Source organism: Lissotriton helveticus, chromosome 2_1 (genome assembly GCF_964261635.1).
Source record: "Lissotriton helveticus chromosome 2_1, aLisHel1.1, whole genome shotgun sequence".
NCBI lineage: Eukaryota > Metazoa > Chordata > Amphibia > Caudata > Salamandridae > Lissotriton > Lissotriton helveticus.
The window spans coordinates 337,866,259-337,878,873 of NC_136059.1; the positions used below are offsets into that span (position 1 = coordinate 337,866,259).

The 12,615-nt window shown below is 47.0% G+C and overlaps 1 protein-coding gene across 3 annotated transcripts in view; it reads right to left on the reverse strand.

The window, feature by feature from the left end:
- LOC144817963 (prolactin receptor-like) overlaps positions 1 to 12,615 on the reverse strand; it is a 552,158-nt gene that overhangs the window by 34,523 nt on the left and 505,020 nt on the right. For all 3 annotated transcript variants that reach the window (XM_078674935.1, XM_078674936.1, XM_078674937.1), the window contains one exon: positions 8,034 to 8,166. In XM_078674935.1, coding sequence (XP_078531061.1) covers positions 8,034 to 8,166 — 133 coding nt within the window. The remainder of the gene's footprint in view (positions 1 to 8,033; positions 8,167 to 12,615) is intronic.

Genomic DNA, 12,615 nt, shown 5'->3' on the forward strand with positions numbered 1-12,615 from the left:
CTTGTGTGGCTGGGTCCAGGTGCCACGCAAAGACCATAAAGACTTTGCAAGGTCCTTATTTTGAGTGGTTCCTTTCACTGACACTAGGCGCAACCACACAAGTGTGATATCATTTGTATTGGAAGACATGTGTGAATGAAGGGTGGTAGGATTTTTGTTGATCACAGCTTTAGGAACTTTTTTCACAGAAATGTGATGGCAGTGCAAGTTTTTAGCAAAGGTTTGAGTTTGCAAGGATTCCTGGGTATGAAAATATAATGGGATCCACATGAGTCGCATAACCCTGGACTCTCCTAAGTGTCTAGTTTTCCGAAATGTTCATATGTGATAGGTTTCCCAGGGTGGTGGCCAAGCTACGGTTCAATTCCACAGCTACCCACATCGTAAAAAAATGTGCTTTTGATTGTTGACACAGGATGTCTCCATGTCTTGTTTCGTGGCTTTTTTTGTAGCGGGTGCAAGCCAGCCACACAAGGGGGGTAATATTTTTGTCTGGAGATGCGTTGGAATGCTGGGTGGTAGGAATTTTCTGGATCCACACAGCTTCTGGACTGTTCCCTAACAGAAATGTGCGGAAATGTTTTTAACCAAATTTGAGGTTTGCAAGGCCCTCCTAATCCCCAAAATATGTAATGGGATCCTTATAATTCACACTAACCTGGACTCTCTTGGGTTTGGTAGGGTGATGCAGCTACACAAATTGAGAGAAATAAAAACATGGATTTTGCTGGCTGATGTGATGTCTCTAGATTGTGTATGCCAAGACAGACAAGTGGGGTGCTTTTTTACCAGGGGAATACTGAATAGTAAAGCACTTGTTTTTACCCATTACATTTCTCTCTAATTTTGGCTTCCAAATGTAAGCAAGTGTGCAAAAAAGAGCATTTTTGTTCAAAATGCCCGCTGAATCAAATAGTATGAGTATTCCCAAATTTAAAGTTTGTAACCACTAATAACCACTGTTCCTAAACTCAGCAACTTGGGCACTTTTCAGAAATACATAGGTTCCTTTACACCTATTTTGTATTTATTACATTTTATCATATGAATTGCTGCACCGTCAGTTCATAATGAATATTCATCTCAAGGTGCAGATCAGCTGTTGGCTCTGGATATCGCATGTTTTTTTAGAACTTACAAACCCTACATATGGCTATTATATGGTTATTACCATAACAGTCCAACAGAAAAAATTATAGATGAAAACATTGTCACTAATGGGTATTTTTCCAAATTATTTTCATATTTTTATTTTCCACAATAAATGTAAATGAGAAAATCTATCTATACAAGTGACTCATTGCTGAAATCATATTTTATTTCTAATTTCCTGAAATGTGTATATTTCAGGGATCACCCATAAGCTTCATGATTTATTTCCACTATAAAGTGAGAATGGGTTGAATCCGAAAACATTAGAAAAATGAACGGACATTTAAAAAATGAAAAATCTTTCTGGAAAAAGTAGTTTTGATTTTTTAAACTCGGCTTTTTCCTAAAAGCTGAATAGTTGATGAGCCTAACACAACAAAGGTTTCATTAGTACAGTTTTTAGAAGAAAAAAACACTTTCTTGTGCAGCCCTTTTTCCCCACAAAAAAACTATAAGATGTACCTATATTTTGGCTATTTTTTCAGTGCCCTTCAGAGGAATCCACATACCTTGGGTAACTTTACAGTCCAAATGATGTTAGAAAAAAGGACACATATATGACATGGACACCATCTGTGGGGGGAGCTATGAAGCTTTAAGTTCAAAGTATGATAAATATAAAAAAAAAGGCTCCGCACTGGGGGAAGAAAAGCCTCAACAGCTAACAGATTAATTGCAGTGATTATCCTGAATATCTGGCATTGATTGGGCTGGCATGGAACAATGCTGGATGCTGTTTTGCTTGGGACTCACTGAAGTACTGTGCAGAGAATCGAGGAAAATATGCTATAAGGAATATAAATTGTGAGCTACGCCGTCTCCGAATAGGTAAATCCTCTTCTCTCTACTTCTCAAAGCAGGTGTGAATCCACTAGCACTGGTCTAACACAGACTTGAATATATCAAAAATTATCACAAAAATACTTTATCTACGAATTAAATGCATGTAAAGATGAATATCCCCAATGGAGCTACAGATGTCCAATTACCAATAGATTTTCTTTGTCCCTGAAGTGCCCCTATAGCTTTTATTTTTAGACCTAGCCTGAGGGGCCCTAGATGCCAGGGACTGTACAATTCAGATGCAGTACTCCACAGGATCACTCTTAGTTCTCCTAGGAGGCTGTAAACCCTAAGCTGGTGTCACCCTCAACCCATGCCAAGGTGCTGGCTTTGGGAAGATTTTGTATATAGTTAGGGTGCTGGAGCTGCAGCTTAGCAGGACCAGGAATCCTGTAATGTGAACAGAGTGCATCAAGAAACCCTATGTATCCCTCAGCATTCATCGACTACAGAACGGATGCCCAAGACTAACCTTCAAGTGCAGGTGAGCTAAGTGATGTCTTTGCCTGGTGAGCACACTCCCTCCCTGTGCCCACATTTACCAGGTCGTTTTAGTGAGCTCCCACCTTGTTCTTTATCAGTATCCACCTGCCTTTGTCTGAACTGATATAGAGTACAATCAGAGAGTGGCCCGAGTGCTGGAAGAAGTATGCCGGAGCTACACCTGGTGGTCCCCTTTGTAGCATCTTGCTACAAAGAACCACAGACACAGGTTCCTATATTCAGGAGCTTTATTACTTACAACTTATCTCGACCCTGTCCCTACACTAACTGCCCACCAGCCAGTCCCGGCTCCTCCTGTTCCCCTTCCTGGCTCCGCCCTCCCAAACACTAGACTGCAGAGAACAATGCTACATCTCCCCCTTTCTTAACAAAATGAAATTAACTTCTACCAAGTTCGCAATTGTCCACTCAGCCCCATGAGTCGGCAGACAGTCTGTTTGGGCCACAGGAAGGTGGCTCCATGCATGAGCTCAGACTCAGTTCTGTCCTCAAGCATCAGCAGGGTCGAATCAGTGATGGGTCCGTCTTTGGTCGATCTTTCGGTCGTCTCACCACAAACATCTTTGACCACAGGAGCGCGTTCTTGAAAGTGTGAGACATTGTGCGTGAACGGCTTGTTCTCAGATTCCACAGTTGTTATGGTTTCGTTCTGCTGTGTGACTACTGACGTCTCGGTGTGGCAGTGACAGTCCGTTCTCCATCGTGACGCATGTCTTCCTGAGCATCCGCTTGTGCGTTCACTTTCTACACCCCTTCGGTTAAGGGCATCAATGTTCTCGTGCTCACGATCCTGCATATTGGAGGATAGAGTGCTGGGTTTCTTGGTTCGGTTTTGGGACTCATGTGCAGGTTTTGTTGATCCTCTCAGTTCCCACCCGCATTTGTAAATGTTGAGCTCATTGAGCACGGAGTTATCAGGCTCTTTTGATTCTCTCTGCTCCCACTCGCGTTTGAAGATGTTGAACTCTTCGAGTATGGGAGTATGGACATGTTCCGTTCTCGCCCCTTCTTGTCTCCGCGATGTGGGCCCATCTTCGCCAACACACCTTGTCTCCTTGACGGAGTGATGAGATAGTCCTTTCCCACGCCAATGTGTAGTGCCCCATATGGCCGCCTCTTTTCTGACAACTCTTGGAGTTAGCCTCGCAAACCCCGTCAGGGGTGATGGTATCCTCCTCAAGTCCGGATATGATCGCGACAGACCGGACAAGTTGCTTGGCGAGGAAATCAAATGATCCAAGACACCTACGTGCACTATGCTGTTTTGGATGAGTGAAGTAGTCTCTGAGTTGAAGGTCGGTTCAGGTGATCGATGCCATGAATGTTGTCTTGAACTTGATCCTGTTTACCTCAGTGATTGTACCGACCTGTCCTCTGAATCGGAGAGATCTCTCGCTGCTTTTCTATGAGACCCTTCTTCCAAATGTGTTTGGACTGGTGCACTTCTTGCACTGGTAGGCTGTGACAAACGGCTCTCAGGTTTAGAGTTGTCTGTGGGACACTTCTTGGGGTATGTGTCTCGCCCCGTCTTCCCTGCTGTTTCAGTGAAGTGATTATCTGAAAGCCAAGCACGTATTTCTTTTGTGCGATCCCAAGGTTTTCCATTGCTGCCCTTCTCATATGAAGTCACTGGTCTCCTCCCAGTTCTCTCACTTTCGTGGGTGTCCTGAGTGTGCTTGCCTCTCACTTTCTGGTGTCGGAGTGAATCACCCAGTTTTGTGATGTCTCTTTCGTCTTCTGGCTCACTGGGAGCCCTGGTGTCTGTGTCCGGGGAGTGGTATCTTCTACGATTGCATGTTTCTTCGGACTTGTCTGTGAAATTCGGTGACCCGCAGATTGCTCGGGTGTGCTCGTGTACCGGCTCCCAGAGTTGACATGACTGGTCCGATATCCTATAGCTTGTCTTTTCGTCATGCTCGTTGAGTAGGCTGGCATCGGTTCCATCCCCGTGAGCTATCTCACTTGACTCTTCTTCAGAATAGCTTGTGTCAATTGCTGATTGACTCCTTGAAGTTGAGTAACTCTCCGAGGTCATGTCTGTGCGGCTGTTATGATTCTGGCTCATCCCAGTCTTTTCTCTTCGCGTTGTTGACTCAGAGTGTTTTGTGTCACTTTGCCTCTCCCACTGTCTTGTCTCTAGTCTACCTTTGCCCTTCCGTGTTCTGGTTTCAGTTGCCTCTTGAATCTTATGCTCAGACCTGAGGGAGGTCTCCTTTCGCTTATCTTCTCTTCTGGTGTTGATGTGCAACTCTCTTGACAATTCTCTTGTTTCGGCTCGCTCTCCAGCTTTGGCCCTCCTGACAATTTCCTTCAACGAGAATTGCCTTTGAAGTATCTTGCGCTGTGCGTCTGGTTCTGAGCAGCTCTCAATCACCCGCAGGCGGATAGCTTCCTCATTTGTGAATGTGTTAAATTGGCAGTATCGTACCAACTTGTGTAACCGCGTTGCAAAGTTCGATAAGGATTCTCCTGTTTCCCGTCGTGCTGCATTGAAAGCAATGCGTTCATGATTGACATCTTCCTTCGTGATGAAATGAGCACATAATGCCCTTTTGAGTTTCGTATATGTTTCGGTATCCTTCGCTGAGAAGGTTCTGATCAGGCGTCGGCCTTCGTGGCCCACCAATTGGAGTAGTAGTAGTAGACGTTTACCATCTCTTCGCTCTCCGATAACGTCCAGAAATGCATCCAGTGACTCCAGCCACCGGTCCCATTCCGGACCCAGACTCTGGTCGCTGGTTTGTGTCACTGGGGGTGCCACTCCAATGCAGGGGCTCGATATATGTGTTTCTTCTCTCACTGACATGATGGTGGAATGTGCTGGCATGCCGAGGTCACGGGACTGTTTCCTCACTTTCTTCTTGTCTTCTTTTGAATTGTGGTAAGGTTCGCCGCTCCCGGGTGACTACTGTATGTAGTCAGTCTTAGGCGCGACTGTCTCGGTATGCTTCCGTGAGTTGGATTGGGGTTTCCTGAGGGCAACTGGCCACCATTCAGCTGTACCATACGTGGCTCGTGGCTCTGCGAATTCCCGCTTTCCTTGATGTTGCGTGCGACTGCAGGTGGTCGGTGGTGCCTCCGTAATGATACGTGGCAACGTTGTCAGTGTTCTTGGGTTTCGTTCCAAGCTAATGCAGATTATCCAGTCGCTCAGTTGATGAGAGACGACTTCTTTTATACTTGTCTGCTCCAGCTTCTGGATCATTTGTTTTCTTGACTTCTTCCACTTTTGCAGCTACTTGTCTACCCGTGGTGCTGAGGTTTACTTTGGTACTTGTCTTTGCTCGTGCTTGCTCGTGTTGTTAGCTCTTGTGTTTGCTCGGGCTTGTTTGTTTGACATCCCTTTGTATTGATCAATGTTTGTTTACTTCTTGCCAATGCGTGTTTGTTTGCTCTTGTCAGTGCTTGGTTTCTTAGACTGCTTCTTGTATTTGCATGTGCTTGTTTGTATGTGTTAATGTTTGTTTTGTTACAGTCACCACTGCTTGTTTGTTTGCTCTCGCCAATGCTTGTTTGTTCCTTCTCGCCAGCGCTTGTTTGTTTACTCTCGCCAATGCTTGTTCCTTCTTGCCAATGCTTGTTTATTTGGTCGCGTCAATGCTTGTTTGTCTCTCCTCGCCAATGCTTGTTTACTCCTTCTTGCCAATGCTTGTTTCTTTTGCTGGTTGCCTGACTTCAAGATGGCCGCCTACAGTTTGCACAGGGAAGGTGTCCCAAAAGTTGCCTGACTCAAAGATGGCCGCCGTGGTTATCTGCAGGCACTACTTTCTCTCTCTTCATTCGACCCCGTTTCTTCACACAGGACTCACCGGCAGTCGTTTTCAGGAGAAGCACCCTCCAGATTCGGCTCCCTCTGGTCACTGCTACAGTCAGGTGAGGTCGGGGTGGGCTCCCGCCTTACTTTGCAGGGTCCTTCGGCGGCGGCGTGCCAAAACTCACGCATCCGGCGTGAGGTTTTCCGACGTCGGAACTCACTCGGGCTTCAATTTCACCGCGCTCAGCAGCGCTTGGCAGCAGACCTTCATGGGGGCAGTCCACACCAGGATTCACTCTTCTTCGGCCACAGCAGTCATCAGGTGAGGTTGGGGTAGGCTCCCAGCTCACTTTCTAGGTTCCCGCTCTTCGGCGCCGATAGCGTGCCAAAGCTCACGCATCGGGCGGGACTCGCGCTTTCGGCGCGAAAGGCTTCTTCTTTTCGAGCGTTTCAGCGCTCATGGTAGCGGCTCCCTCTGGGCTCCCACAATCACGGGAGGGGCAGGGTCACCTTCTGCTGATCTCTTCTTTCAACTAGCAGCATCACACGGCAGCGGATTCTTCTTTTCGACGCTGCAGGGGACAGGGCGCTCTGATGGGGTTCTGTAGGCTTCAGTCATGCCGATCCCACCCTCGTCGCCAGTTGTAGCATCTTGCTACAAAGAACCACAGACACAGGTTCCTATATTCAGGAGCTTTATTACTTACAACTTATCTCGACCCTGTCCCTACACTAACTACCCACCAGCCAGTCCCGGCTCCTCCTGTTCCCCTTCCTGGCTCCGCCCTCCCAAACACTAGACTGCAGAGAACAATGCTACACCCTTGGGGTCCAGCGTTTGGCTGATGTGGGCTCTAGCCAGATCCAGAAGCTTGGACAAGCACTTCCCTCTGGGTGACCTTTGTACCTGGGTGATGACGCACAGTGATGAAGTGCCTGCGTGATGAAATTTCCCTAGAAGATCAAACACATATCTAGCACTTCAGTAGATCTCTCGTTGATGGGGAGCCTGAACCTACGGTCAATAACACTGTTGTGTCGCAGGTTATAGATCTTTAAAGGTTCTGTCCAACATTAATGCTAGGCCTGGGGACAAAGCTGACTTACTCAATAAATAGCTCTTCATCATGAACACTGTACTAGGAACAGATTTTCTTGCTTACAGGTTACAGACATTATATTGTTTGGTTCATGGACTTTTATATTTTATATAAAGTATATTAAAAGGTAGTATTTGAAAGAAGAATTGTGATCCATAATGATCTAAAACAAATTCCGTAAATAAAATAAAACAAAAAAGGTTTGCATTTGTCAGATATCGGAGATCACACACCGTATGGTTGGAATATAAGCTGGTTAGCCTGTGTTGCTACTCCATTTTCTTTGTGTCACATTGTTGCTTTACTCATCTGAGTGAGTTACATTTGTACTATTTATAGATTTATGAATAGTAGATTTTGATCTTTAGTCTGGCTGTGGTAACTATAGTACACTTTATCTAGGCTCAACCTTCACAGCACCTGCTTTGAACTAAACCTTCACTGCTCGATGAAGCTACTCTGAGGAGTCATGGCGGCTTGTGTGGCCAACTCTTCATTTCAGAGTAAGTACCTAGTATCCTAGTTTGTAGGACTAGAGAAAGTCATAAGTGTGGCACTAGGAAGGGCTCTTCTCAAAGCGGTCCTCCAACATCTGCTATTAGCAAGTCATTATACTGTACAACAAAAGGATTTGATACTCTTAGTCGCATGGCATGAGGGAGGTGTGTCTTACTCCTTACCCCTCTGTTTTGTACAGCAGGCTGTAGTTAGTTGGAAGTCCCCCATCTGAACCTGGTAGCCACCAGCAGGAAAAAGTTTCTTTCTCTGGAGATCGGCACGTGATGTTAACAGGCTTTCCAGGAAGCGATTCTCCTGTGGAAAAAAATGATATATCGATTTCAATTATACATATTTATTATAAAGTACATCCTCAAATGATTGGCTAGAAAGTGGCTTTCACCTCACAGATGAGCCAAATACGGAATAAATGTATTGGCTCTGCTTGGTACATACCTTTACGAATGTAGTGAGGCAGAAACATTATTAAACATATCTCGTAAATATATAGTTCCACAAACATTACATTGTCCTAGATTCCAAAACTAAAAGGTTAGTGATAAGAATTCTCCTATGTAATGTATTAGCACTGTGCTCTCCTGAAGGACCTGGGACTGAGTGTGACTGGAGTACGGTGAGAATCTGAATGGATGAGGCAGGATGCGGGCTGGCATGAAAATAAAGTTTCTGCAACTGTATAATGAAAATCTCCATATTTACACCACGTCAATGAGCCCTCTAATTATTTTCCTCCATGTGCAGGCATGAATGGCGCCTGTGCACTACAGTCTTGGCTATGTGCCCCAATTAATTTAGCAAGAGCACTCTTTACTCATACCCATGAAATCACATGGAGCAAGGAGGCCACTGAGTGCAACGTACTAAGCGAGGCACCAAGTCTCAAGGTGTTGGGCCTTGGGGGCCAGGCCCTTGATTTATATTTAAACAGCCGCAAAGGTAGTTAAGCAAGTGCTCTGTTGATTTTAATATAGTTCAAGATGAACAACTGAAAAACATGTAAACGTTCAGTTTCTGATGGTGACCATCTAGCCTCCATTCAGATCAATTCTTTGAAGTTATAATGAAGATTCTCAATACAGTAATAATAATAATCATCTCTGATATTTTACTTGCTACCACAGTTTTACATTTTCGTTGATCTGATAATAATAGGTCTCTAATACAGGGGCACCATCCAACATTATAAGCAGTAAAACCTGAGCATTCAGAGTCACAACAGTTCACAAGACAACCCAATCATAGTCAACCCTTTCATGAGGACAGTCCATAATAAGACGGCCACTCCCACCACACTTGATCATGCTTGTGAGGGCATCCTTGAGCCTCATAGATTGGCTTATTTTGCTGGGTGCACCAATGGACTCCCACCGGCAACAGCCATATCGAGGGGGGTGTAGGCTGCTTCCACAGCCGAGCAACATCCCTTTTGGCTACCAGACAGGCCACCCCTATAAAGAGTCCTTCAGATTGCAGACCCCCCCAAATCCTCCACAAGTCCCAGAATCACAATTCGGGGACCCAATTCAATCAGATGCTCCTGTACCGCTGAGATCTCCAATCCACCCCAGTCCAGAAGGATCGGAGCACCAGACAGTCCCATAGGAGGGGATGGGGGGGGGGGGGGAAATGCGTAGCGTGCACACACAGCAGGAGTTGCAGAAACATCTGTTGCATCTGACACGGAGATAAATAGGTCATGTGTGGCTAATTTATCTTTACCGTACGCAGGCTTGCAGATATTGCCAACTCCGTAGGACCCAGCACACCTTCTTCCAATCATCGCTACAGCTCACCCACCCAGCCCCCTCATTTCTGCCAAAAGGTATCGAAGCCATCCGTAGCATGGAAAAATCAGGGAGCGGTAGACCCGAGATATCGCTCCCTTTCCCAGACACCCCATTAAGAGCTTGTCCTCAAGGGGGCTGTTTTCAGGGAGCCGAGCATCCACTGAAGATGTGACCACTGGGTATGTCTCAGTTGATGGTTAGCTATAGTGTATACTGATACTTTCATTTGAGGAAGAACATCAGGTTACTAGCCTTGTACACATCTCCCAGATAAGTAACTCCTTTTTAGTCCCACTGGTGGAAGTCATCTAGTTTGCCGAGCTGTTCAAGTCACATGCCCTGCCACAGGGGAGTCAGTTCCGTCAAATGGTGGTGACTTCAAATAAGGTACAATGCCATTTTCCAGTAATAAACCACCACTCGTGTACATGAGGGCACCCTCGGGGACAGACGTCTCCCATAGCGCTGGCCAAGGAGCCCTTCAAAACCCATCAAGTGGAGTACCAAGCGGTAGGCAGGGTCATCTCAACCTCCAGTGAAGCAATCATTGATGGGCACCTGCCAGGTAGTACACATAGATGTTCGACACCGCCAAACCCCCACTGAAGGGTGATTTCCGAGCTTAGTTGAATTCCACTTTAAGGCACTTACCCACCCAAATAAAGGTGGTGAGTTTGGAGGTCAGAGATCAGAACCACCTTCGGGATATGGGATACGGAAAACTCGCTAAAACATTCAAATAGCGGGGAGACGCATCATCTTAATGAGTGTGCTGTATACCATCGGGTTAAGAGGCAGGCTATTCCAATGGTGCACGTCCTCATCAAGGGCCAAGGCCAAGTGCTAAAAATGAAGAGTTCTGGCCAGGTCCTGGAGGAGAGATATGTGAATCCCTAAATATTTAAATGAGTTCCACCATAGGGGAACAGCTGAGCAACAGTCTTGTCTCCCAGAGGCCCCCTTTACCTCCACCAATACTGATTTAATTGCCAGTCTAGGAGAGGGTTCGACGTATTTGAAATCCCCGCCAAATGGAGTGGGAGGGGGAGGCCATCGGGTGGCCTGGCAATCTGGATTGCGAGTCACACTGGGTGCCAGGCGGAGCAGCTCCATACGTCTTCGCTGGACATCCAGTGTGTTCGGCTTACATGGCCCGACAAACCAGCGTGGGCCATTGTTAACGTCTACTCGCGTCCAGTAGCCTCGCCAAATGAATCACCAACCATAAACGATCTGTCCTCCTTCCTGGGCCAACTCCCGGGAGATCTCAAGGTGGTGCTTGGAGGAGACTTCAATTGCCACTTTGAACCTCTGGAGGGGTTACTGGATGTGCCCTTACGGCCGAGGATGACTACTGGGGGGTGCCACCCTCGTCTTCTCCCCACCCCAAAGCCTGGTCTCCTCTAGCACTCCAACTCATGTCCCTTACCTTGAATTGCGCACTGAGGGCTTGTAATGGTCGTACTCCTTCCGATACCCCCTCGGTGTGCACTTTCAACAGAAGGGGCCATGAGTCGAGGCTAGATTACATCATGGTGGATATTACACTTTGGCCAAAAGTACTTGACTTTGGGGTGATAAATAGGGCAGATAGTGATCATAATGCCCTTTGTCTAAACATCCAGAGCCCTCTACCCTCGGCGGTTGTATCCCCAGTAGAGCAAGGGGAAGACCTGGGGGAATTGCGCCTCTCGACAAATAGGCGCCGGGTCAAGTGGGGGAAGCTGGTTAGCTCAGAAGAGGCTATCACTAAGCTCTATGAGCTGGCACTCCCAAGGTTTATGGAGGTGGATGTACTTCTGGCTGAGCTAAGGATCCCAGAACTCAATGAGAAACTGGGTAATATACATCAGGACCTAGTGAGGGATCTGGCTGAGGTCTTCTACCCGGTGGTGCCAACCCGAAAGAAAAAGACCCATGTTCCCACCTGGTATACCTCCTCCTGCAGGGCAGCAAAATCCGAGCTTATTGCCGCAATAAAAGAGGGGTCCAATAAGGACAAGGTACGTGACCTCAGGAAACACTACAAATCAGTGATGGTGACTGCCAGGGCCGAGTGGGACTGGATCCACTGGCAGGATCTCTATGATGCTTTAAAAGCCAGGGATTCCCGGAAATTTTGGGCCCTTGTAAATAATGGGACTGGGGAGCTTATTAAGGCAACCAAACCTAATATTGCACCCGCAGTCTGGGAGGCCTACTTCGGGGTACTTTATCAGGACATTGATTCCTGCCCTGGTATAGCTCTGCAAGTGCCTCTGGGCTCCCAGGTTCCTGGTATGGAATTATCCCTGGGGGAAGTGGAATCTGCCCTGGAGCATTTACCATTGGGGAAGGCGCCAGGCCTGGATAGGCTACCCGGGGATCTCTTTAGGCATCACCCGGACATCTGGGGTCCATACCTTCTCATTCTTTTTAATGCCATCTTAGGAGGTATGCCAATCCCCGGGTCATGGCTGGGGGCAGAGATTGTACCAATCCATAAGAAGGGATCTACTCTGCTCCCCGCCAATTACAGGCCCATAAGCCTAATTGATGTCCCCCAAAAGCTTTTTGCGCGCCTCATTCTAAACCATCTCATAGATTGGGTCGAGGACAATGACATCATGAGCCCCCTTCAGGCTGGCTTCAGGAAGAACACGTCGACCATGGACCAAATTTTCCGCCTCCTTCTCCTATATTGGAAGACGGTCACGCTGGAGGGCGGACGTTTGTACATGGTCTTCGTGGACCTGAGGTCAGCCTTTGACCTCGTCCCCAGAGGCAAGCTATGGGAGGTTTTGGAAAAGCTAGGAGTACCCCCCCACCTTCTTAGTATCATCATTAGGTTGCATGAGAACAACTTTGCACAAGTAAGGTGTGGGAGGGATGGTAAGCTCTCGGGCAAATTCCCGGTCCGTCGTGGCGTCAGACAGGGCTGTGTCTTGGCCCCGACCCTGTTCTGTCTGTACATTAA